Genomic DNA, 24,530 nt, shown 5'->3' with positions numbered 1-24,530 from the left:
TGAATGGGTGACGGGCACTGAGGGGTACACTTGACGGGATGAGCACTGGGTGTTATTCTGTATGTTGGTAAATTGAACACCAATAAAAATTAATTTATATATAAAAAAAAATTAAAAAAAAGAAACAGAGATCTTTCCAAAGATTAGCCCATATTACTGAACGATTAAGGACATAACATTTAGAGACTAACCCTTAGTATAGAAAACTATATAGAAGCTATATGGAATAAAAGTATATACTGACCTGATAATTGAACAGAACATATCAGAGACTTTTAATGTATATGCATTTCTGACAAATAACAATTAGACTTTTATAGTAAATATTAAAAATTATTTTTTGCTCATAAGTTGGTTTGTCCAAATGGAAATAACCATATAATCATTTGGAGAAAACAGTGCCATAAAATTTCCCCCAGTAGATAGTTTTCTCCCAATTCTCAATTTCCTCAGAAATAAGAGTTAAAGGGTAAGCCCGGGTGGCTCAGCGGTTCAGCCCAGGACCTGGTCCTGGAGACCCGGGATTGAGTCCCACGTTGGGCTCGCAGCATGGAGCCTGCTTCTCTCTCTGCCTGTCTCTCTCTCTCTCTCTCTCTCTCTCTCTCTCTCTGTTTCTCATGAATAAATAAATAAAATCTTTAAAAAAATGAAAGAAGAGTTAAAGAAAGTAATTATATTTCTACTTACCTTTGACTCTACTTTTGCTCTCTGGTATTTAATATGTCAATGAAAAAAGAGAAAGGAAGTTCTATACTAGGAAAAAAAATAAGTTAAAAGAAAAAGTAGAAGAGAGAATTAGTAGGATACTAGATTTATAGTTAAAATTCTTGGTTAAGTGAACTATATATGTTACCTTGGACTAAAGGCATATGTGTTACTCTTTGAGCCTCACTTTTCTGATCTGAAAAATGGGGATAACACCCACCTTTCCTGACTACATAGAAGTAGTGAAAAAAAATCGCATGAGGTAATAGATGTTAAATAGTTTTTAGCTATAAAGCTTTAAAAGAAAACTACTGGTTTGCCTAGGTGGTACAGTGGGTTAAGCATTCAATTCTTGGTTTGGGCTCAGGTTGTGATCCCAGGGTCATGAGCTCAAGCCCCACATTGGGTTAGATGCTCAGCACAGAATCTGCTTGAGACTCTCCCTCTGCCCTTTCCCCCACCCCCATGCTCTCACAGTCACGCACTCTCTTTCTCTAAAATAAATAATTCTTTAAAACTACCATTTTAATAACTTCATTATACATATGAGAATTCGGTTATATGTCATTTAAAAATTTATTTTCTAAATTACAGTATAATTTAACATAGTGTTATATTAGTTTTGGGTGTGAAATACAATGAGTCAACAATTCTGTACGTTATTCAGTGCTCATCACAAGTATACTCTAATCCCCTTCATCTATTTCACCCATCCCCCCACCCACCTCTCCTCTAGCAAATACCAGTTTGTTTTCTATATGAGTCTGTTTTTTTTTTTTCTTACTTGGTTTCTTAAATTCCACATATGAGTGAAATCATAAGGTATTTGTCTTTTCTTGACTGATTTATTTCACTTAGCTTTATACTCTCTAGCTCCACCCATGTGTTGCAAATGGCAAGGTTTCAGTCTTTTCTATGGCTATTATTCCATTGTACATATATCACATCTTCTTTTTCCATTCATCTATGGATGGACATTGGGGTTGCTTCCATATCTTGCCTATTGTAAATAATGCTGCAGTAAATGTGGGGGTGCACATATCTTTTCAAATTTGTGTTTTCTTTTTCTTTGGGTAAATACCTAGTGGTGGAATTAGTGGATCATATGGTGATTCTATTTTTAGTCTTTTGAGTAACCTCCATATGGTTTTCCACAGTGGCTGTGCCAGTTTGCATTTCCACCAACAGTGCACGAGCATTCCATTTTCTCCACATCCTTGCCAACACTTCGTTTCTTGTATTGATTTTAGCCATCCTGACAGATGTGAGGTGATATCTCTTTGTGATTTGATTTATATTTCCCTGATAGTTAGTGATATTGAGCATCTTTTCATATGTCTGTTAGGCCATCTGTATGTCTTCTTTGGTGAAGTGTTTGCTTATGTCTTCTGCCCATTTTTAATTGGATTGTTTGGGTTTTTTCGCTGTTGAGTTGTATAAATTCTTTCAATATTTTGGATATTAACCTCTTATTGGATATATATCATTTGCGGATATCTTCTTTCTTTTGGTGGGTTGTCTTTTTATTTTGTTGATGGCTTCCTTCACTGTGTAAAAGCTTTTTATTTTGGTTTAGTCCCAATAGTTTAAATTGGTTTTTGTTTCCATTGCCAAAGGGGATATATCTAGAAAAATGTTTCTACCACACATGTCAAGGTATTACTGCCTATGTTTTCTTCTAGGAATTTTATGGTTTCATGTCTCACATTCAGGTCTTTAATGCATTTTGAGTCTATTTTTGGGTATGGTGTAAGCAAGTTTCAGTTTCATTCTTTTATGTTTAGCCTACCAGTTTTCCCAACACCATGTGTTGAAGAGACTCTTTTTCCCATTGTATATTCTTGCCCTTTTTGTGTCAGAGATTGACTATATAATCATATAAGTCATTTTTAAAAAGATTTTATATATTTATTTTGAGAGAGAGAGAGAAAGAGCAGGGGGAGGAACAGAGGCAGTGGAAGAGAAAGAATCTCAGGCAGGCTCCACACTGAGTGCAGTGTCTGACATAGGGCTTGGTCTCACCACCCTGAGATCATCACCTGACCCAAAATCAAGAGTCAGAGGCTTAACCCACTGAGCCACCCAGGCCATCCCTATGTCATTTTTAAAACCAGTACATTTCTACATGCTATTTGGTGTTGTTATATTGGTCATTTTTATTAAAATTATGTGAGAAACAGAGGGCAATTATAAGTTATTTAAATAAATAAAACTTAAAACCATATAAATAAAAAATAAATTGTGAAATAGTAAGCATCATATAAAATATCCAGAATTGTGAGTTGGACTTGTTTTGTTTTGTTTTGTTTTTGGTAACAGCTTTATTGACACATAGTTCACATAGAATGCAATTCACCCATTTAAAATGTACAATTTATTGGGTTCTAGCATGTTCAGAGTTATGCAGCCATCTCCAAAATCAATTTTAGGGCATTTCATTACCCCAAAAAAAAACATTGCCCCTTATATTTCCCCTATCCCCACCAGCCCGAGGCACTCACTAATACACTTTATATTTCTTTAGATTTGCCTATTCAGAGAGTTCTTATACATGGAATCATACATATGGTCTTCTGTGACTAGCTCCTTTCACTTTACATGTTTTTAGCATTCACTCATATTATAGCAAATATCAGTGCTTCATTCCTTTTTATTGCCAACTAATGTTCCATTGTATGGGTATAGCATATTTTATTTATCCATTCATTAGCTGATGGATATTCAGGATGTTTCTACTTTTTGGCTTAATGTTCTCCAATCTTATTAAAAAATGTCAACTTAAAATCCAAGAAATTCAGCAAACCCCAAGCAGGCTACATATAAATAGATCATACTGTAATCTGCTGAAAAATAAAGAAAAAAATTTTAAATAGCTGCAGAAAAAACAAAACAAAAAACCACATTAACTACAGGGGAACAGTAGTACCAGTGACAGCTGACTTTGTATCACAAACAGTGGAATACAGGTGACAATGGAACAATATCTTAAATGCTGAAAAGAGAAACAACAAAAAAAACCCTGTCAACTCAGAATTCTGTATCTAACTAATATGTACTTCAAATATGAGGGTGAAATAGAGACATTTTATTCACCACAAGTAGACCTACATCACAGAAAATGTTAAAGGAAGTTCTGCACATTGAAGTGTTAATAATACTAGATGGAAATTCAAATCTACAGCAAGAAATTAAGTATATTGGAAATGGTAACTGTAAAAAAATATCCTTTTTCTTTTAATTTTTTAAAAAGTCAACTGACCACTTAATGGTAATGAAACACATTGTACTGTGGGATTTATTACATATATATGTAATAAACGTTATACATAACTATAAAATATATGAAAATAATGGCACAAAAGTGGAGTTCAATGTAAATTAACTATCATGAGGTTCTTATGACCTTGAGAATAGACACACACACAAAAAGAAAATTAAATGGAATTTTAGTTTTTTTAATTATGTTTTATTTTTTTATTTAGTCAAAAGTAGATAGGAAAAGAGAAATAGAACAAGAAAAAAATAGTTGGGAGGGACAAATAGAAAATAAATAGCAAGATGGTAGGCTTAAACCTAGCCATATCTATAATTATATTAAATGCCAGTAGGCTAAACACTTCAATTAGATGATAGAAATTGACAAATTGTCAGACTGGGTCAAAATACAAAGCACAGGTATATGCTGTCTGTAAGAAGTGTACTTTAAATATGAAGTCACAAATAGGTTGAAAATAAAAGGATGAAAAAGATGCATCCTATAAACACTAAACAGAGAAGTGGCTGTGGCTTATTCATATCAGACAAAGTAGAATGTAAGATAAGGAGAATTACCAGAGATAAAGGGGACATTTTATAATTTTTGAGCATCCTTTCTTTAGAAAGAGGTAATAATCCTAAAGTATACTGACCCTGATAGTCTTCAAAACACATAAAGCAAAAACTGACAGATGAAAGTGAGAAATAAACAAATCTACAATCATAGTTGGAGATTTTAACACCCTTATTTCAGTAATGATGAAGCAGTCAGACAAAATCTAAAGATACAGTTAGTAAAGACATGGTAAAGATAGGATAATCTATACAACGCTGTCAGTCACCTTGACTGAATTGACATTTACACAACGTTATAACCAACAATGGCACATGGAAGAAGTATACATTAAATATTCACTGAAATGTGCTGGACCATAAAGTCTCAATAAATTTCAAAAGATTGAAACTTAGGGAATGTATATTTTTAAAAATGGTACATTTGAGATGATGGATATGTTAACTAACTCTACATGGTTTCCCAACATGTAAGTCTATCAAATCATCATGTTGTTCACCTTAAACTTACACAATGTCGTATGCTGATTATATTGCAATAAAGCTGGAGAAAAAAAGAATTTGTTCTCTGACCCCTATGTAATTAAGCTATAAGTAAATTTAAAAAAAAAAATCTGGAAAAATATTCCTGAAACTCAGAAATTAAACATGGTACTACTTCTAAATAACCCCATGGGTCAAAGAAGAAATCACAAGGGATGTTAGAAGATATTTCTAACCAAATGATAATGAAAATACAATATATCCACATTTGTGGATGCAGCCAAAGTGATGCTTCCAAGGAAATTTTTTATAGCATAAATACTTTATCTTTAAAAGAATTTTTAAAAACCAATAATTAAATTTCCAACATAGGAAACTAGATAAAGAAGAGCAAATTTTACCCAAAAAAGTAAAAGAAAATAAAGGTAAGAGCAGAAATCAATAAAATAGACAATTAGAAAAAGATTAGCAAAGCCAAAATAGATTATCTAAAAAGATTATTAAAAGTTATAAACGTCTAGGAAGATTGACCCAGAAAGAATAGAGAAAATATAAATTACCAGTACCAGCAATGAAAGAAACAGTATCACTACAGTTTCTAAAAGATTAGTAAGTCACTATCAAGGACATATTTAGGATATCAATTCATTATATTGTATACCTGAAACTAATATGTTATATGTCAACTATGCCTCAATTTTAAAATATTTTTAATTAAAAAAGAACAAATTTAGGCTAATAAGTTTGACAATTTAAATGGACAGATTGCTTTAAAAAACTCAACCTATAAAAATGACAAGAGATGAAATAGAAAATTGGAATAGTCATGTATCTGTTGCATAAATTCTATCAAATATTTAGAAGAAAAAATAATATAGATCTTTCAAAAATAGAGCAGGAAATATTTCTCGAATTGTTTTTTATAAGAACAACATGCCTGATATCAAAACCTGACAAAAGACATTACAAGGAAAGGAAAGAAAAGGATAAAAACAGAAATTAAAGACCAATATCTTTTATGAACATAGACACAAAAATCCTTATAAATAGAATCTGGCAAATAGAATTAATCCTGGGAATGCAAGGTTGGCATATTTACCACATTATCATAGGAATACAAGGTTCAGTGTAGTTCACCACATTGCCAGAACAAGGGAGAAAAATCATGATCATCCCAATAAATGAAAAAAAAGCATTTGACAAAATTCAGCGTTCATTCATGATAACAATTCTTAGGAAACAAAGAAGAGAAAGGAACTTCCTCAATCTGATAAAGGCATCCACTAAACAGGTTCAGCTTAGTGGTGAAATAATAAATGCTTTCCCCCTGAGATTAGATGGAGAGCAAGAATTTTTGCTTTCACTGTTCATATTCAGCATTGTTCTGGAGGTGTTAGCCCATGCAATAAAGCCCCCCCCCAAAAAAAAAGACATAAAAGGATAAAAATTAGAGTAAAATTGTCTGTTTATAGATTGTATTAATATTTCATAGGGGGACGCTTGGGTGGCTCAATGGTTTGGCGCCTGCCTTTGGCCCAGGGTGTGATCCTGCTGGGATCGAGTCCCCACATTGGGCTCCCTGCATGGAGCCTGCTTCTGCCTCTCTCTCTCTCTGTGTCTCTCATGAATAAATAAATAAAATCTTTAAAAAAATATATTTTATAGGAATATACAAAAAACTAAGGAATCTATTTTTTTAATATTTTTATTTATTTATTCATGAGAGACACAGAGAGAGAGAGAAAGAGAGAAGCCAAGACACAGGCAGAGTAAGAAGCAGGGAGCCCGATGTGAGACTCGATCCCGGGACTCCAGTATCATGCCCTGGGCCAAAGGCAGGTGCTAAACTGCTGAGCCACCCAGGTGTCCCAGAATCTATTTTTTTTTTAAAGCCTACTAGAGCTTTAAGTTTAGCAAGGTCAATATGCAAAAATCAATTTTATTACTATATAATAGCAGGAAACAGTTTGAAATTGAAGTTTAAAAAATTCCATTTCTAATAGTAATCAAAACATAAAGGAATTAAGAATAAATTTAAACAAGCTATGCAAGACTTTTTACACTGAAAACCATAAAATGTTGCTGAGAAAAATTAACTAAGTAGATGAAAAGATATACTACATTCATGATTGGAAAACTCAATATTGTTAAGGTGGCAATTTCTCCCTAAAATAACCTATTGATTCAGTACAGTGTTGATCAAAATCTCAATCAACTTTTACATAAAACACTTGATTCTGAAATGTATATGGAAATGCAAAGTCCTAGTCTAATCAGCATAATTTGAAAAACAGAAAGTTTGAGCATTTATGTCACTTGATTTCAAGACTTAAAATAACAGTAATCAAAATAGTGTGGTATCTTTGTAAAGATAGACATATATACCAATGGAACAGAATAGAAAACCCAGAAATAGACCCACATATACAAGCTCCATTAATTTTCAACAGAAGTCTAAAGGATACAGAAACAGGTCAATGGAATAAAATGAAGGGGACAGATCGACCCATATGTAGTCCATTAATTTTAGGCAAAGACACCAAGGTAGTTCAATTAGAAGAGGAAAGTCTTTTAATAAATGGTGCTGAAACACCTGAATAAACATACTCATAAAAACAAACCTCTACCCCTATCTCTCATCAAACGCAAAAGTTAATGCAAGATGGAGCATAGATCTCCACTCAGAGCTAAAATTACTAAGCTTCAAGAAGAAAACATCAGAAAATACCTTTGTGATAATGAGATAGGCAAAGATTTCTAAGAGATAAAAATCACTAAACGGGGCAGCTGGGTGGCTCCATTGATTGAGCCTCTGCCTTCAGCTCAGGTCACCATCTCAAGGTCCCAGGATCCAGCCCTGCATCAGGCTCCCTGGTCAGTGGCCAGTCTGCTTCTCCCTCTGCCTGTCTCCTTCTCATGCTCTCTCCCTCCCTCTCTCAAATAAATAAAATCTTCTTAAAAATCACTGAACATAAAAGAAACAAGTAATAAAACTGGATTTCACCAAAAATAAAACTTCTGCTTATTGAAAGACACAAGTAAGAAAATGGAAAGGCAAACTACAGACTGGGAGAAAATATTCACAATACATATATATCTCATAAATGAATCCTATAAAAATATATAGTAAAGTACAGTTGACCCTTGAACAACATGGGTTTTAACTGCAAGGAATTTTTTTTAAGTAAATATATAGAGAGAGGTATAAATGTATTTTCTCTTCCTTTAGATTTTAACATTTTCTTTAGCTTACTTTATTGTAAGAACACAGTATATAATACATATAACATATGAAATATATATCGTGTTGTCAGTGAAGTTTCTGATATATACGTGTTTCATATATATAAGATTATACGAAAAAAGTGCTTAGCAACATTTGTTATCAGGGAAATACAAATTAATATTGTAGGACACCATTTTATATCCACTAGAATGGGTAAAATTAAAAAGACTGACAATAGCAAGTGTTGACAAGGGTATGGAACAACTAGAACTCTCTTGCATTGCTGGTAGGAATGTAAAATACTACAACCACTTTGGAAATCTGGCAGCTTCTTATAAAGTTAAACATACCTCTGCCCTATGACCCAGCAGTTCTAATAATTACCCAAGAGAAATGAAATTTGTCCCCAAAACACTTGTACAAGAATGTTTGTAACAACTTATTCATAATACTAAAAAGCTGGAAGCAATCCAAATATCCAACAAAATATCAAACAGAAGAATGAATAACCAAATTGTGGCATAGTCTATGGTTATAGAAATCAGAGCAGTAGTTGCCAAGGGCGGTAAGAATTGTCTGGAAGGAAAGTTTCTGGAGCAATGGAAATGCTATATATCTTGATTGGAGTATTGGTTGCCCTAGCCTATTGGTTACATAGGTATATACATTTATCAAAACTCACTGAATTGTATATTTAAGATAAATTTCAGTGTAGTTAAATTTTTCCTTCAAAAAAGAAGGAGCTTATATAGTTAAAATAGAAATGGTTATTTCAGTGGGCAGTACTATATATATTATATATATAAGATTTATGACATAAATTTGAATGCATGTTTGTTTTTTTCAACACACATCTTTTGCGCATCTAGGTCAGCCATTGTGATAGTTTGCTGGGGTATAAAGATAATAGAAAGTGGTTGGACTCAGAACTCAGCATCTAGCAGGAGCCATAAAAGCACAAGAGATAAGTACCAATGTAAAAATGGATGCTGAGTGCAAAGGCGGTCTGAGGAAGTGATTCTTATTTGTTGAGGTTGAGAGATGGGACCAAAGAGCAAATAAACTTGTAAGGGAGGAAAGGCTTTTGGGTCAAGAGAACCTCATGATCTAAGTAAGGCACAGAAACATAAGCCTATATGACGTGTTTGCAGAATCTTAATTGGCCCAATGTGACTACAATAACAGGAGAGGATACCATGACGGGAGACCATGCACTTTAATAATGCAACGAGATCATATAGGGTCATAAAATGCCATACTACACAGTCAGATTTATAGGCTTAAATAAGAGGCCACTGAAGGCTTTTAGACAAGAGTGACATCAATTCTGTTTCTGTGTTTTTTAAAAATGTATCTGCTAGTAGTAAAGAAGAATTATTAAAGTTGGGGAGATATTAGAGGCAGAAGGAAGAGATAGAAAGGGATTTCAAGAATCCAGGGTCATTTATTTAAAATACTTATTCACTAGAATTTTGTGATTAAACATTTTCATTTGGCTCTTCTTTTTTCTTTTTCTTTAAAATTAACAATAGGAATCCAGAAACATTTTGGACCACAACAGGAATGTTTCCCCAAGAGTTCATTATTTGTTTTCACAAACATGTAAGGATTGAAAGGCTTATAATTCAAAGTTACTTTGGTAAGCAAATCATACATTAATATTCATCATCTTTTATTTTTCCCATAGGCAGAGGGCACATATGTAAACTTTGGCAAAACTCTAACTTTCCTTTGCAGCATGGAATCCAGTTTTATGGCTGGAATGGGAGAGTGGGGAGTACGGGTTAACTGCCTTGAGCACAGTTAGCTTCTCTAAAATTGCAAATTTGAAACCCTTCCAAAGCGCATAATAATTTCCATGCAATTTACTATGTGAAAATCTTTGGCAAAGATCCCTATTATGAACATAAGAAGCCAGCTTGCCAGAACACTAGGTTCTTCAACATCTTTATTCCAGATTCATTTGGCTTGGGGTTCTCTGTCAAATTCTTCTCGAAAATCTGATAACCTTGGTTATTTGCATTGGATAATTTTGATTCTTCTATTAATAATGGCATTTTCTGAGGGATTTAGGAGGACACTCTCCCATTGGAACATCATTCTAATCCTGTCTTGTGTTTATTTAGGGATAAAGTATTTCAGACAAAATCATGGCAGGAAAGAATACATCCCAGATGGTTCAAATGAGAAGACTTTATTGATAGGATTACTTACAAAATTATGGTCTGGGTAAGGGAACAAACCAGGGATGGTGAGAACGCCTTGAAACTAGCCACAGCAATAAGCCATTACCACTCTTGGGATAAGGGATGGAAATTGTGTTACTGGAGCCCAGTGAGAGCTGTAGTCTGTGGCTAAGGACCTGCCCAGCAGCAGCTGTAATCATGAAGGGACCCAACCACTGTCAAAGACGTGGCACAGAAGCAGGAAGGGAGTGGAGAAAAAACAACGTGCTCTCACTTCACCACTGCCCTCCAGTTTCCTCCCAGTGCCTCCCATTAGCCAAATCTGACCAGTATCTAGTGATGCAATCCACACGGGACCTCCCTCACAGGGCACAGAGAAGAGAAGAATGATTCTGGGGTAGCAGGGTCTGGATTAGGGGTAATAGAGGAAAAAACAGTTCTGAAGGAAGATGCCTGCATTCTGGTTAAGTCTATTAACTGTCATTAATTGTAGAAGCTCATAGACACAGACATACCTAAAGTTTGAATTGCACTTCTGGCCCTTACTGGCTCTTTATCTCTGAACACTTTGCCTGACTTCTCTAAGGTGCCTGATTTCTCTAAGCCTGTTTCCTAATCAGTAAAGTGGATTAGTAATACTTTTTCTTATAAGATTATAGTCAAGAGTAAATGAGTAAATGCTTGACTTAACAGTAGTTTCTTCATAAAGGTTTATGAACAAGATCACTAACAGTATTATTATTATCAGTATACAAATAACTAGATGATACCAAATTTAAAAAGACTCTACTAACTGTATTGTGTGCTTTGCAAACATTGTAAGATTACAGTGACCCAGGGCTGCGTTTTACCATAGGTCCCTATAGAAAAACAGAGCATGTGAATGATTTTCAGAACATGGTATTTCTGATCCCAGTACTTTGTTCAGTCCCACCAGTGCTTGACACTTTGATACAGAGAAAAAAAGGAATATAGGGATAGCAACATTAGATCAGATAGATAATTTACCCTGTATTTATTTTGTTTCCTTACAACATAAGTAAGGACCTTGAAGATTGAAAAGAGCACATCTAAAGAGCCAGTTGATTTTGAGCCATGGATTGAAAGAGGTATGTGCTTTTTTTTTTTTAAGATTTTATTTATTTATTCATGAGAAACAGAGAGAGAAGCAGACACAGGCAGAGGGAGAAGCAGGCTCCATGCAGGGAGCCCGATGTGGGACTCAATCCTGGGTCTCTAGGATCACGTCCTGGGCTGAAAGGCAGCGCTAAACACTGAGTCACTCAGGCTGCCCTGTGCTTTTTCACCAGCATTGTTCTGGGCATGAGGAAGTAGAGCTGTCCTTTGATTCTGTATTTCCAACTGAGCTGCATTTTGGTGAAGAAAAGATGTCTCTTGTTGACTTATTTAGAGCCTAGAAAAACCCAGGTTTGAATACAAGACTACTTCTTCACTTACTGGTTATATAACTGTTAGCACGTTAATACTTAATTTTTCTGAGTTTACGAATCCTCTGAAAAATGGGGATGGTAACCCATGGTTTAGGGTCTTGTAAATATAGTGTCTACCATATCATATATAGTAGACAATAAATATTAGTTTCTTTGTCTTTCCTTCTTAACTAACTAATGGTACTATTTAAATATCATCAGCAGAGAGGCACCTGGGTGGCTCAGTGGTTGAGTGTCTGCCTTTGGCTCAGGTTGTAATCCTGGGGTTCTGGGATCGAGTCCTGCATCAGGGTCCCCACTGGGAGCTTGCTTTTCCCTCTGCCTATGTCTCTGCCCCTCTCTGTGTCTCCCATGAATAAATAAGTAAAATCTTTAAAATACATACATACATACATACATACATATCATCAGCAGAATTGCCCTTAAACACTACAAATTGGCTTTGTGTGTCTATTTCCTTTCCTTCCCAAAATTCCATGAAAATAATAGTAAAGGAATAAAAGGAGGCATAAACCTACAAGGACAAAACTAAAACAAACCAAAAAACCTATAGGAGACCAAAGAGGATGTGAGGTATCCATCTAAATTATGGAAGAGAGGACACAGGTAGAAGAGACTAATGTAGCTGAATGGAGTAGGTTATAACCTAAGTGCCCTCCAAGGAGAACGTCAATGTGAAGCAAGACAGTTTGCCCAACAAAACCCCAGAAAGGCAGGATTTTTGAAGGCAGGAGGTACCACAGAAAGTATGAGTGGGACATGGACCAGAAAACAAGAGGGAATAGTTGAACATCTGTATACAGAGTGACCCTAGGTAAGTTCTCTTATCACACAAAGCTAGAAGACTCCTCCTTCCTCCCACAAACCGTCTGCAAGGACTAAGGAGGAATACCGAATGTTAAGTCTCAGAACTCAGGGAGACCAGACATAGAAGAGAGAGTAAGTGAGACATAGAGTACAGGAGATTTAAGTGGAAGCCTGCATATTGAATGGTGAGAACACCTCTGTGCTCTACTATTTATGACAGCAACCGAGAATATAGCCCTGGCCAGGAGACTAAATATTTTTGGGGAAACTGAGTGGCTCCAGAAAAAAAGATCTATGGATACTGACATAGACCACCTCATTCCTGGCTGCTCTGTTGAAGTCCGAGTCAGTGAGCATGGTTCATGGCACATAGTTTTCAAATGATTTATTTATTAAGTAACAAAAGATAGTCAGAAGATCACCAGACATTTGATGAAGGCCTCAAACCCTGAATATAATCAAGCCTTTAGCTCTAACTCAAGTATATACGAAACAGAGAGTAGATGAATAAATGTAATGAAACCTTAAAGAGGCAAAATGACAAAATGTGGGATATTCTACAGGAATACTGACCTGGTCTCTTTAGTAAGTCAGTGATGTGGGGAAAAAATGTGTGTGGGAGAGAGAAATCAGTTCAAGATTAAAAGAGACTTAATTCTGATTTGAATAAACCAACTTTTATAAAAAGACATTTTGGGGACAATTGAGAAATTTGAATGTGGATGGGGTTCTATATGATATTAAAGCAATTTTTAATTTTAGCCTGATAATAGTATTATGGTTATGTAAGAAAATATCCTTATTATTTAGAGATGGATAACCAGATATTTGGAGGTAAAATGTCATGTTCTTTAAAATGCTTTAGCAAAAATATTCCATAAATCAAGTATAGTGAAATGTTAGTAATTTTAAAATCAAGATGATGGGTAAATATACAGGAATTATACCCTGTCTTCTTTGATGTCAGCATGAGATTTTCCAATTTTTCATAAAGAACTAAGCAAATGAAAGAAGGTATTATTAACTCCTGGTAGAGGAGGAGTTATATAAGAAAGAAAATGGGATCATAATTCAATACTTATTTTAGCAGTAAATAACATTTACGTAGGCGATAATGTAACTGTCAAGTGTTGATTTCAAAATTGAGAGGATGGCAGGAGGGAAAGGTTGAAGGAAGAGGAAGAAGATACTGATCTCAGAGACCCAAATTTTCTCCCACCATACTATAAAGTCAGTAAAATACTACAAATCAAGAAAAGGAATATAAACATGTTAACCTTCTAGGAAAAAAAGCTGAAGGAGATGAAAGCATTTGCCACTCAGGAGTAGGACTGGAGGGGAAAGGGTCAAGCAGGGGATCACTATTCATTACCTCAGAGAGATCTTAGGAAAAAAAGGTACCAACTACCCTGTTGGTAGTATGTTCCTTTAAAAATCACATACACCGACTATGCTGATACAAATAAAATTAATTTCTGAATAAGGTCAGTATTTATTATTATATCAACCAAATATTTCATATTTCTAGAAGAATGATATAATTAACTTGTGAGCAATTAAGTTAATCTGCTTTAAAATTATATAGGTAAAGGTTTTCTAAAGTTGGATACCAGAAAAGATCACTTCATGGGCAGCATAATTCAACATCACATTATAAATTCAGCATGAGAAACTGAGTTGCAGTCATTACCCATGAGAGTGGTAATAAGATGGCTCCTATCAGGCCTGTAATATAACTGTTAGTGGCTTGATCCTTTCTGTAATTTACATTTCCTTTTGTTTATACTTGCTAGGGATGTTTTAGAACTCACAGTTTATCTTTCATGCCTTTTACATCAAATATTCTCATTTTGATATTGAATTTTAACCCCCAAGCTCTGGTAAGTCTGATCTAACTATAGTTTACCAGACATCATGTTTTGGTGAATATAAACCAAATAGACCGGTAGCTGGTAGCTGTCCTCATGCATTTTGATCCCTAACTCATTTCTGTTACATTTGTGCTTTAGATCTAGTCCACACAGAGGGGCAGCTTCAAAATGAAGAAATTATGGTAAGTCGATATACTTTATAGAGATAAATATTATCTTTAGCCAGCATAATCTATTTACATTTTAATTATATCTTCTCAGTCATGAAATTAATAAATACCTTTGTGATATGTTAGAGGTTCTATACCTAATCAACCAATAGAGAAGGTTATTCTCAATAATACTATAATCTAAATCTCAATAATACTATAAATACATTCATAAACTAGGCTTTTATCTATCATAGAATAACAGCAAGAATAAGACAATTCACATATTTGTTTTTATTTTGTTCATTTATTTTGAAGTATTTATTTGCTTTGCTTTCTTTCATTTGATTCTGTAGGCCTTTTAAAATAGGAATCAAAAAAGGTTGAGATGCCAAAATCCGATGTTAATTTAAGCATGAAAGGACAAGGGAGATTCACATAAGGGGAAATGGAGCATAGGATCAGCAACAAATAAGCCAAAGAGAGATGAGGTGGAAAGAGAACCAGCATTTTTCGACAACATTCCATTGGGCTTTGCTTGTCAAGTGGAATGAATGCCTGTTGATGAGGAAGCTGCTGCCTCATCAGGAGTTTCTCTGTTCCTGGTAGTTTATCAGGCCCTGGTTTTAGACAAACAAAAAGGTGAAACAACTGAATATGTGGGGTTTTTTGTGATTTTTTCTTTCTTTCTTTCTTTCTTTCTTTCTTTTTTTTTTTTTTGGTGGTAGTGTTTAATTAAGTTTTCTCTAAATGAGGCTTAACGAGGAACCTTGTCCATTAAGTTTCCTTCTTCACAACTTGCTGGGCGCTGCTATGAAATCTGTGCTTCAAAAGATTCTGTAGGAAGTTTTTGAATGCTATTAATTATCTTCTCCACCAAATGTGCCCAATGACTGGAGAGGCCAATGGGGGCCAGAAAAGTAATTAATTAGACTGAATTTTATCTGCCTGTTTTTCTCCATCTTTACTAATGGGTTATGATTAGTAAGCCTCTGTTAAGTGTTTTGTATCAGGGCTCATTGTGAATCAAGGAGCATTGCAACATTTCAGAATATTTAGAAAATAGTAAGGGGGAGTAGGCAGCTGGAAGTCACCCATGATTTTATTTCCCTGCCACAAGAGCTTTTGTTATACTTATTTTCTTCTAGTGTCAATGTGCATCACATAGTTAAAGTAGTAAAAAATGAAGAATTTTAAGCAATATTGTGTTACAAGTTTTATAATTTTAAAATGAAACGTATGAAAAGAGGCAAATGTTGACTATTTTTCCTCCCTCTGTCATTGTAAGTAATACAACAGGAACATCTTATGCATGTTCTCACTACCATGATTTTCACCTTTTAAATTATTCTCTAAGATTAAATTTCAAGGAATAAAATTACTGGGTTCATCAGTGTAAACATATTTATAGCTGTATATATATATATATATATATATACACATATATATGTATATATATCGTCCAATTGCCTTCCAGAGAAACATATCAATGTGGAAGTATAGTAATGTTTCAGGATAATAGAGTCAGAGGAATCATCAAACAAAGGAAATCTCCTAACATTGAAAAATACTTTAGAAAGACACTTTTAAAAAACTAATCAAAAATGTAAAACTGCAATTTTTAGCTCTGCTTGCTATTTTTCATCAAACCAATGCTGATATTTGCCTGGTAATACATCCGAGCAGCGGTACTGTTACATGCATCTGGCTTCTTTTCTGAATATTATATCTTACACATTATTATATTCTTAGGATATCATTCTTGCACCAAATCCTTTCTTCTGCTAACTGCTGTTTAACAGTTAACTAGAATTGCTAAAAGCTTCCATATTGATTTTTCCTTTACAGGCACGAGACGGCCATGCCACTTACTTGAGATTCATTATTATATCAGCCTTTGATCACTTTGCATCTGTGCATAGTGTTTCTGCAGAGGGAATAACAGTCTCAAGTCTTTCTTAGTAATTAGAACAGAATACTCTTGCATGATTTTTTTAACCATATATTTATTTAAACATGAAGTTGTCAATTGATATACTTTATTAAAGAGATTTGTATCAATCTGCTTCAGTTTTTATTTTCTCTTCAAGATTTTGTGCAAAGGAATTTGGTTCATTAGTCAGGAGTGATTGGCCACCATGTAGGCTACAAGGAAGCTCTCACTTCAATATAAACTATAATAAAGGAAATGCCTATACATGAAAACTTGACTGAATACATTGTGTCCGCACGGCATCTAACATGGTGCCCTTTAGGTCTCAGTGCATTAATATTTTTTAGGTTCAGTGCATTAATTTTTTAATTTATTGATTGGTTGATGAAAAGGACTAAGTGAGCAACATATACAGTAAATGTATGAGTTCAGAAAAGAGAAAATACTTATGGGAAGGTTTCATGGAGGCTATAGAACTTGAGCTGGGCCTTGTACGAATAATTTTATTTTTTTTCTTTTAATTTTATTTTTGCCCTGATTTGAAAATCTCAAGAGAATTAAGAAAAACATAATCTGATTTCCCCGGGACAACCATTGTAGATAGTAGTTGATTTTTTTTTTTTTTTTTTTGTATGCGTTGGGAGGGTAAGAAACAGCATAGGGGGCAGCCCTGGTGGTGCAGGAGTTTAGTGCTACCTGCAGCCCGGGATGTGATCCTGGAGACCCGGGATCGAGTCCCACGTCGGGCTCCCTGCATCCAGCCTGCTTCTCCTTCTGCCTGCTTCTCCCTCTGCCTGCTTCTCTGCCTGTGTCTCTATGAATAAATAAATAAAATCTTTTTAAAAAAAAAGAAAGAAAGAAACAGCATAGGACAGATTGGAGGGAAATAAAACTTATCTGAATATACCTTGTTATTTAGCTTAGCTCGACTTTGAAAACATAAATAACTAATATAGCCAAAAATTAAAACAAAAAAGAAATTCCAGAATACTGAAAACAAAAATGCACAAACCAAATGCTATCTCAAGTTGATAAATACACAGGAAACAATGGCATTGGAGCATAGTATTTTGTTTCTGTGGTTCATATTAGCTTCTTAGGGCCACCATAATAATGTACTCCAAACTTGGTGGCTTAAAACAATGGTCATTTATCGTCTCACAGCTTTAGAGGCTAGATGTCAGAAATCAAGGTACTGACAGGGTTTGTTCCTACTAGAGTTTCTGAGGAAGAATCTGTTTTATGCCTTTCTCTTAGCTTCTGGAGTTGTGGGCAGTGCTTGGCAGTCCTTGGCTTGTGGCACCGTGTAGCTCCAATGTCTGCCTGTGTCATCATACGGCATTCTCTCTGTATGTCTTCACCTCATCTTCCCTCTGTACATATCTGTGTCTGTGTCTCTTCCTCTCTTCTCTAAGGACACCAGTCATATTGGATCAGGGCCTACTCTACTCCCGTATGGCCTTATCTTAGCTAATTATGTCTGTAACAATCCTATGTTCAGGTAAAGTCACATTCATAAGTACCAAGGATTAAGACTTCAGTGTGTCTTTTTCAGACACATAGTTCAACCTGTAACATAATCTTAGTTTGTGATAGTTGATTTTATGTGTAACGTTGGCTGGGCCACGATGCCCAGATGTTTGCTCACACATCCTGGATGTTTATGTATGGGGTATTTTTTGGATGAGATTAACATTTAAATTGGTGGACTTTGAGTAACGCAGATTGCCCCCTATCTCATCTTTGAAGACCTTAATAGGACAAAGGTTGACCTTTCCTGGACAAGAAGGAGTTCTGCCAATAGACAGCCCTCAGACTTTACAACAACAGCTCTTTCTCTGGATGCCCAGTCAGCCAACCCTACAGATTTTGGACTTGCCAAACTCCATAATCATATGAGCCAATTTCTTCAAATTAATCTCTCTCACTCTCTGTCTCTCTCTGATTGTCTTCATATATACACATACATGATGGGAAGAGAAGGAGGCAGTGGCTATTATTATCATCTACTACAATTACACACTATATGCTCCTGATGTGATGCGATATGAAGCACACAGGCCAACCTTGGAAATCTTCCACCAGAATTCCTGAGCCTGAATTGAATCAAGTTCTAGAGTAAACTTCCATTTTTCAGGAAATACAAGGGATGGAAAAAACAAGGAAAATGCCACCACAGGGAAGCAAATAGACTAGTAGCCATTTTATAGCTCACAGAAATGCCCACATCTATGCCTTTCGCACACGTGGCGGAATATATTTTCTGACCTTCCTTGTTTGGGTAGGGCCAGGTGACCAGTTGTGGGCAATGAGATGAGAAGTGATAACTAGGCCTGCATGAGACCCCTCAAAGCTGTTTTCTTTCTCTGTCATGATGACCAGCAATGATGTTCTGCGCGCTAACTACTTCACCAGTCTGGCTCTGGAAGTCACCCTGATGATAGCAGGGAACAGACCCTCTCAGTCAATGGGAGACCGAAAGACATACAGGAGGAAAAATAGGGTTTCTTTGTTTTAACCAAATGAAATTTGGAGTATAAACTGGCCTATCCGGACTGATTCACAGATGAAACTAGAATGTGGCTAATCCTAAAGAACAAATGACCTGGTTTCTTCCAACAGGTTGGTGGCATGAAAAATGGTAATTAAGGAAGGAGTCCACTCTAGATTCAAAAAGACACAAGAACCCCAGTAGCCACATGCCATGAGTGGATCTTATTTGGATGTTTTTTAGTAAAACAACTGAAAATAAGACATTTGGAAATACACTTATGGATTGGGTGTTATTGTTCATTTTGCTAGCTGTGTTACGAGCATTAAGGTTAGATAAGAAAATGCTCATATTTTTCAGAGATGCATATAGAAATATATAGGGGCAAAATGCCCTGATATCTGGGATTTGCTTTAAAATACTTCAGACTTTTGGGATCCCTGGGTGGCGCAGCGGTTTAGCGCCTGCCTTTGGCCCAGGGCGCGATCCTGGAGACCTGGGATCGAATCCCACGTCGGGCTCCCAGGGCATGGAGCCTGCTTCTCCCGCTGCCTGTGTCTCTGCCTCTCTCTCTCTCTTTCTCTCTCTCTCTCTCTCTCTCTGTGACTATCATAAATAAATAAAAATTTTAAAAAAAATACTTCAGATTTTTTAAGGGAAAAAAGTGTTAGTTGAAACAAATATGGCAATAAATTATTATATCTGGGTGGTGGATACATGGAATTCCACTATACCCACCTCTTTGTCTTTGTGTGTGCTTGACATTCTTTATAATAGAAAAATAAAAATCAATAATGCTACTGAGGGTATCTTCGTGCATAAATCTTTGCCTGCCCCTCAGATGATTCCCTTAGAGGAGATTCTCAGAAGGGAATTGGTCAAAGTTAGGAACAGTTTTAAGGTTCTTAATACTTTCTGATAAGCCATTTATCAAGATTTGTTGAACAAATTTACTCTTAGAAAGGTAGGTTTTAGATAAATGGAGGAGAGTAAGAAAGGCATTTCAAGAGCAATGTTGGTGTGATTGAAGATGTGAAGAAGAGTACTCTGTCGTCAAACACCTTTGGAAAGTGATGAATATTTAAGTCTGACTAGGGCAAAGAATAACACTAAACCCATACATTACAGCCAGATAACAGAGAGCTTTTAATGCTTTCAAACATTTTCCCTCAACACTGGAGCCATTTAAGGTTTTCGAGAAGGAAGGTGACTTAGAGCAATTGTGTTCATGTTCAATAAAATGAAACGCTAAGGATTTTCTTTTGGCCAACTTCCTAAACTGAAATGTCAGTGATTCTTTGTGTAAGAAACAGTGTTGAGGCTCACAGATTGCTGGAAGGGATCTCCGGGGGTTGTCTGATTGATCTCTTTGGCACAGGCCTAGTAAATTATCTCTTAAGTCTTTTTTTCTCTGTGTCTGTCTCCTGTGGATGCCGAGAACAAGTCGTCAATGTAGAGCTTGTAATACCACTTTATGACACTTAAAAACAGCATTCTTTCACCTTCGTTTTCCTGGCCTTTAAAAATTAATTTCACCTTATAAAAAACCTCTCCAAGTTTCAAGCAATAGGTATAATAATATGCGGCTTTATCTTTTTTTCTTTTTTCTTCACTGCTGAAGCCCAACATCTTTGTAAAGTCTCGTTTGTTCCCAGCTGGCTTCTTCTAGCTCCTTCATCCCTCATTTGGATTTCTCTCCACCTACCTACTGACTCCTGACCCATTATGCTGCGTGTCCTGTGTAGTCGAGACCTTTGAATTTGCCTCCTCTGCCTGGAGGGCTCTTTCCTTAGGTATCTGTATGGCTGTCCTCACCGACTTCAGATGCTTCCACAAAATCCCCTCAGGGAAGTAGTCTGTCTCATCAGCGTGGCCACCCCCCACCCACACACACCACTGCTGCATAAACACATTTGGTCTTCCTTCCACTTGTTTTTCATCTTGGCTCTGGGAGTAGCCACCCTGTGTCCTGTGCTTCAGGGGTTCTGGTACCTTCCTCCTCTTTTCTCACAACCACTAAAATTCAACTGAGATTTTTTTTCCCCTTTAATCATATCCCAAGTGTGCTGTGAAAGATGAGGGCAGTGTGGCCTCCTTTCCAGGGTGAATATCTTGGGTAGGGGCTAAATTGATTGAATTGCCCTTGGCTCTCACAACCTTTTAGGGATGGCCCTGCTTATTACTAACACGTATTTCCTTCTTATCATGTATATCATGTTTATTGTCTCTTTCCCTCACTAGAATTTAAATTCCATGAGGGCAGGAAACATTTATTGCTTTTGCTTATGACTGTATCCTCAGGCCTTAGAACAGCCTATAGTAGATTATCAATTAAAATGTGACTAAATAAATGTTTATTTATTTGCATGTCTCATGCCATCCTTGAGTTTTTAATAAAGCTAGCTAATAAAATATGCATTTTGGATTATGTACTATGGGCCAGTGCCTACCACAGTGCCTTGTATCAAATTTTTACTTTTTAATTTTATCATTTTTTTTAAAGATTTTATTTATTTGAGAGACACTTGGGTGACTCAGCGGTTAAGCGTCTGCCTTCGGCCCAGGGCATGATCCTGGGCAGGCACCTGCATGGAGCCTACTTCTCCCTCTGCCTATGTCTCTGCCTCTCTGTGTGTGTGTGTGTCTCTCATGAATAAATAAATAAAATCTTAAAAAAAAAAAGATTTTATTTATTTGAGAGAGAGCACAAGGGGCGGGGTAGGGGAGGGGCAGAGGGAGAGGGAGAAGCAGTCTTCCTGCTGAGCAAGGAGCATGATGCAGGTCTTAATCTCAGAACCCTGGGATCATGACCTGAGTCAAAGACAGACGCTTAACCAACTGAGCCACCCAGGCACCCCAGGTTTTTACTTTAAAAATCTAATGACATTTTAACCATGTACTCAAACAGGGCAGAGAAATATTACATAAATGAAAATTCTTGAGAATCTCACTCATTTATACAGACTTTTTAAAAAGCATTTCTGTTATGGTTTTGTCTCAGAAATGCCCCTCTATGGAGGGCATCCTTTGGGGGCTTCACCTTCTATGTGATGCTCCAGTAGCCCTTTGTAGCTGATACCAAACCTTCTAAAAATTAACATGTGGCAGTGTGCAAAGTTTTTTTTTTTAAATAATTTCTTTTCTTTTTTTTTATTTTTATTTATTTATGATAGTCAGAGAGAGAGAGGCAGAGACACAGGCAGAGGGAGAAGCAGGCTCCATGCAACGGGAGCCCGACGTGGGATTCGATCCTGGGTCTACAGGATCGCACCCTGGGCCAAGGAAGGCAAGCGCCAAACCGCTGCGCCACCCAGGCATCCCAATGCGCAAAGTTTTAAACAGGCACATAGCTTTTGACAAATTCCATTTCTAGGAATATATCCTAATGACATAATTAGATAAATGACAAATGAAAAAAGATTGATAGCAATGCTATTTACAGGACAGGAAACTGGAAACAACTATGCATCCATATATTAGAAAGCATTTATACAGACATCAAATATCCTACTTTATAAAGGGATATAAATCATATGTAAATATAGGATGGATATTTACATATCCTAAAGAGGATAGGATGGATAGGATACCTAAATATAGGATGGATATCCATCCTATATCCATGTATATCAATAAGCATGATATACATGATAAGTTAAGAAAGCAATATGTGTTAGTAATAACCAGAGAGATTTTTACTCCATCCCCTTTCTCAAAACTCATTATTCACAACAAAAAGAATTATAAACAGAAAGAAAAAAGAATTTCATCTTAAAGGAAGTAGTTACAACCTCTAACTGGAAAGGACTTTCACTAAGTACTGTGAAATCAGGATTTTGGTGAAAAGGAAACTGAGAACTGCCATGCTCTCCCAGACCTAGAGACCTTGAACATGTCACAGACATGAAGGTCTGATTCAACCATTTATTAGACTGAGCCATCTCACCCCGCAGGTTACTTCAGAGGAGGGGGAATGTCCCCAGAGGGTCAGGGAGATGGAACTGAAGGAAAGACAGACAAGATACAACAGAGGAGACTGCTGGAGGAGGCATGGTGAAGGAGGGCACCTTGGACAGCTGGGGCTGCAGTAACAAAACACCACAGGCTAGGGCGCTAAACAGCAGAAATTTATTTTCTAACAGTCCTGGAGACTGCAGGCCAAGGTCAGGGTGCCAGCATAGTTGGTTTCCGGTGAGACCTCTCTTCCTGGCTCATAGATGAGCGCTATCTCCTTATGTGCTAATATGACCTCTTTATACAGGCGAGAAAGAGCTCTCTGGGCTCTTTTTTTTTTTTTTTTTTAAGATTTTATTTATTTGAGAGAGAGAGTATGAATAGGGGTAGGAGTGAGGGAGGGGGAGGTAGAGGGAAAGGAAGAAGCAGACTTCCCGCCAAATAGGAAGCCTGACCCAGGGCTTGATCCCAGGACCCCAGGATCATGACCTAAGCCGAAGTCAGGTGCTTAACTGACTGAGCCAACCAGGCGCCCCTCTCTGGTGTCTTTTCTTAAAAGGACACCCATCCTTTTTGTGTCAGTGCCCTAGCCTCACCTCATCTAACCTTAATTACCACCTCTAGGCCCTGTCTCCAAATACAGTCACCTTAGGGGTTAGAGTTACACCCTAAGAAATCTATGCATAGCAGGTAGTAAAAAGGCAGTTGAAGCAGAGAGAATGGGACTGAAGGGGATTTCTAGGAGCCCCACTGCAAAGGAGTTAATGAACTTAATAAGAGGGTATTTAAGACAGCCAATCTAAATGAAAGTTGTAGATTGCTCCAATTTACTCCTCCTCATCCTTCTATGCTCTGTTCCAGCAAACAATAAGCCCTATTAAAGTGTAATCAGAACAGACCCAGAAGGGGACTGCTTTAGGTCAAGTTCTCTAGAAACAGAGCCCAAAATAGGGACTCTTGAAGGAGTGATTTATTGAATGAACTCTCTCAGGAAGCAGGATTAGGCAAGAGGAGAAAATTAATCAAAGATATGGTTTCAGGGGCACCTGGGTGGCTCAGGCAGTTGAGCCTCCAATTCTTGGTTTCCATTCAGGTTGTGATCTCAGGGTTGTGTGATGGAGCCTTCCCAACAGGGCTCCTCACTTGGCAGAAAGTCCGCTTGAGGACTCTCTCCCTCTGCTCCTCCCTCCCTCCCCTCAAAATAAATAAATCTTTAAAAAAAAAAAAAAGATACGGCTTCAACTGAAGCCCCAGCCTGATCCCATAGGGAGTTCTGCACCATGAACGGGACCAGAGAGGTATACTGTCACTTTGAGGCAAGAGACCAGGACTTTGTATTCTAAATGCATCATCAATCATTTGGACCATGGGTCACCCTCAGGGGAACACAATCTCTCAGGAATTTCTGGATAACATAGCGCCTGTTGAGGAACCTTCTCAGGAAAA

At 36.6% G+C, this 24,530-nt stretch overlaps 1 protein-coding gene across 9 annotated transcripts in view; it reads left to right on the top strand.

Moving 5' to 3' along the window:
- Window positions 1-16,767, top strand: part of IFT25 (intraflagellar transport 25) — a 31,818-nt gene extending 15,051 nt beyond the window's left edge. For 8 of the 9 annotated variants that reach the window (XM_055304884.1, XM_055304890.1, XM_055304889.1 and 5 more), the window contains 4 exons: window positions 9,775-9,881; window positions 11,469-11,537; window positions 14,696-14,739; window positions 16,555-16,767. In XM_055304884.1, coding sequence (XP_055160859.1) covers window positions 9,775-9,881; window positions 11,469-11,537; window positions 14,696-14,739; window positions 16,555-16,668 — 334 coding nt within the window. In that variant the 3' untranslated portion in view covers window positions 16,669-16,767. The remainder of the gene's footprint in view (window positions 1-9,774; window positions 9,882-11,468; window positions 11,538-14,695; window positions 14,740-16,554) is intronic. The other variant, XM_055304891.1, reaches the window with a different exon arrangement.
- Window positions 16,768-24,530: the final 7,763 nt, after the last annotated feature.

This window comes from Nyctereutes procyonoides, unplaced genomic scaffold (assembly GCF_905146905.1).
Source record: "Nyctereutes procyonoides isolate TBG_1078 unplaced genomic scaffold, NYPRO_anot_genome, whole genome shotgun sequence".
In the NCBI taxonomy this organism is placed as follows: Eukaryota; Metazoa; Chordata; class Mammalia; order Carnivora; family Canidae; genus Nyctereutes; species Nyctereutes procyonoides.
The sequence above is the reverse complement of the archived record's forward strand: the minus strand, read 5'-3'. Positions and strand labels throughout refer to the sequence as shown.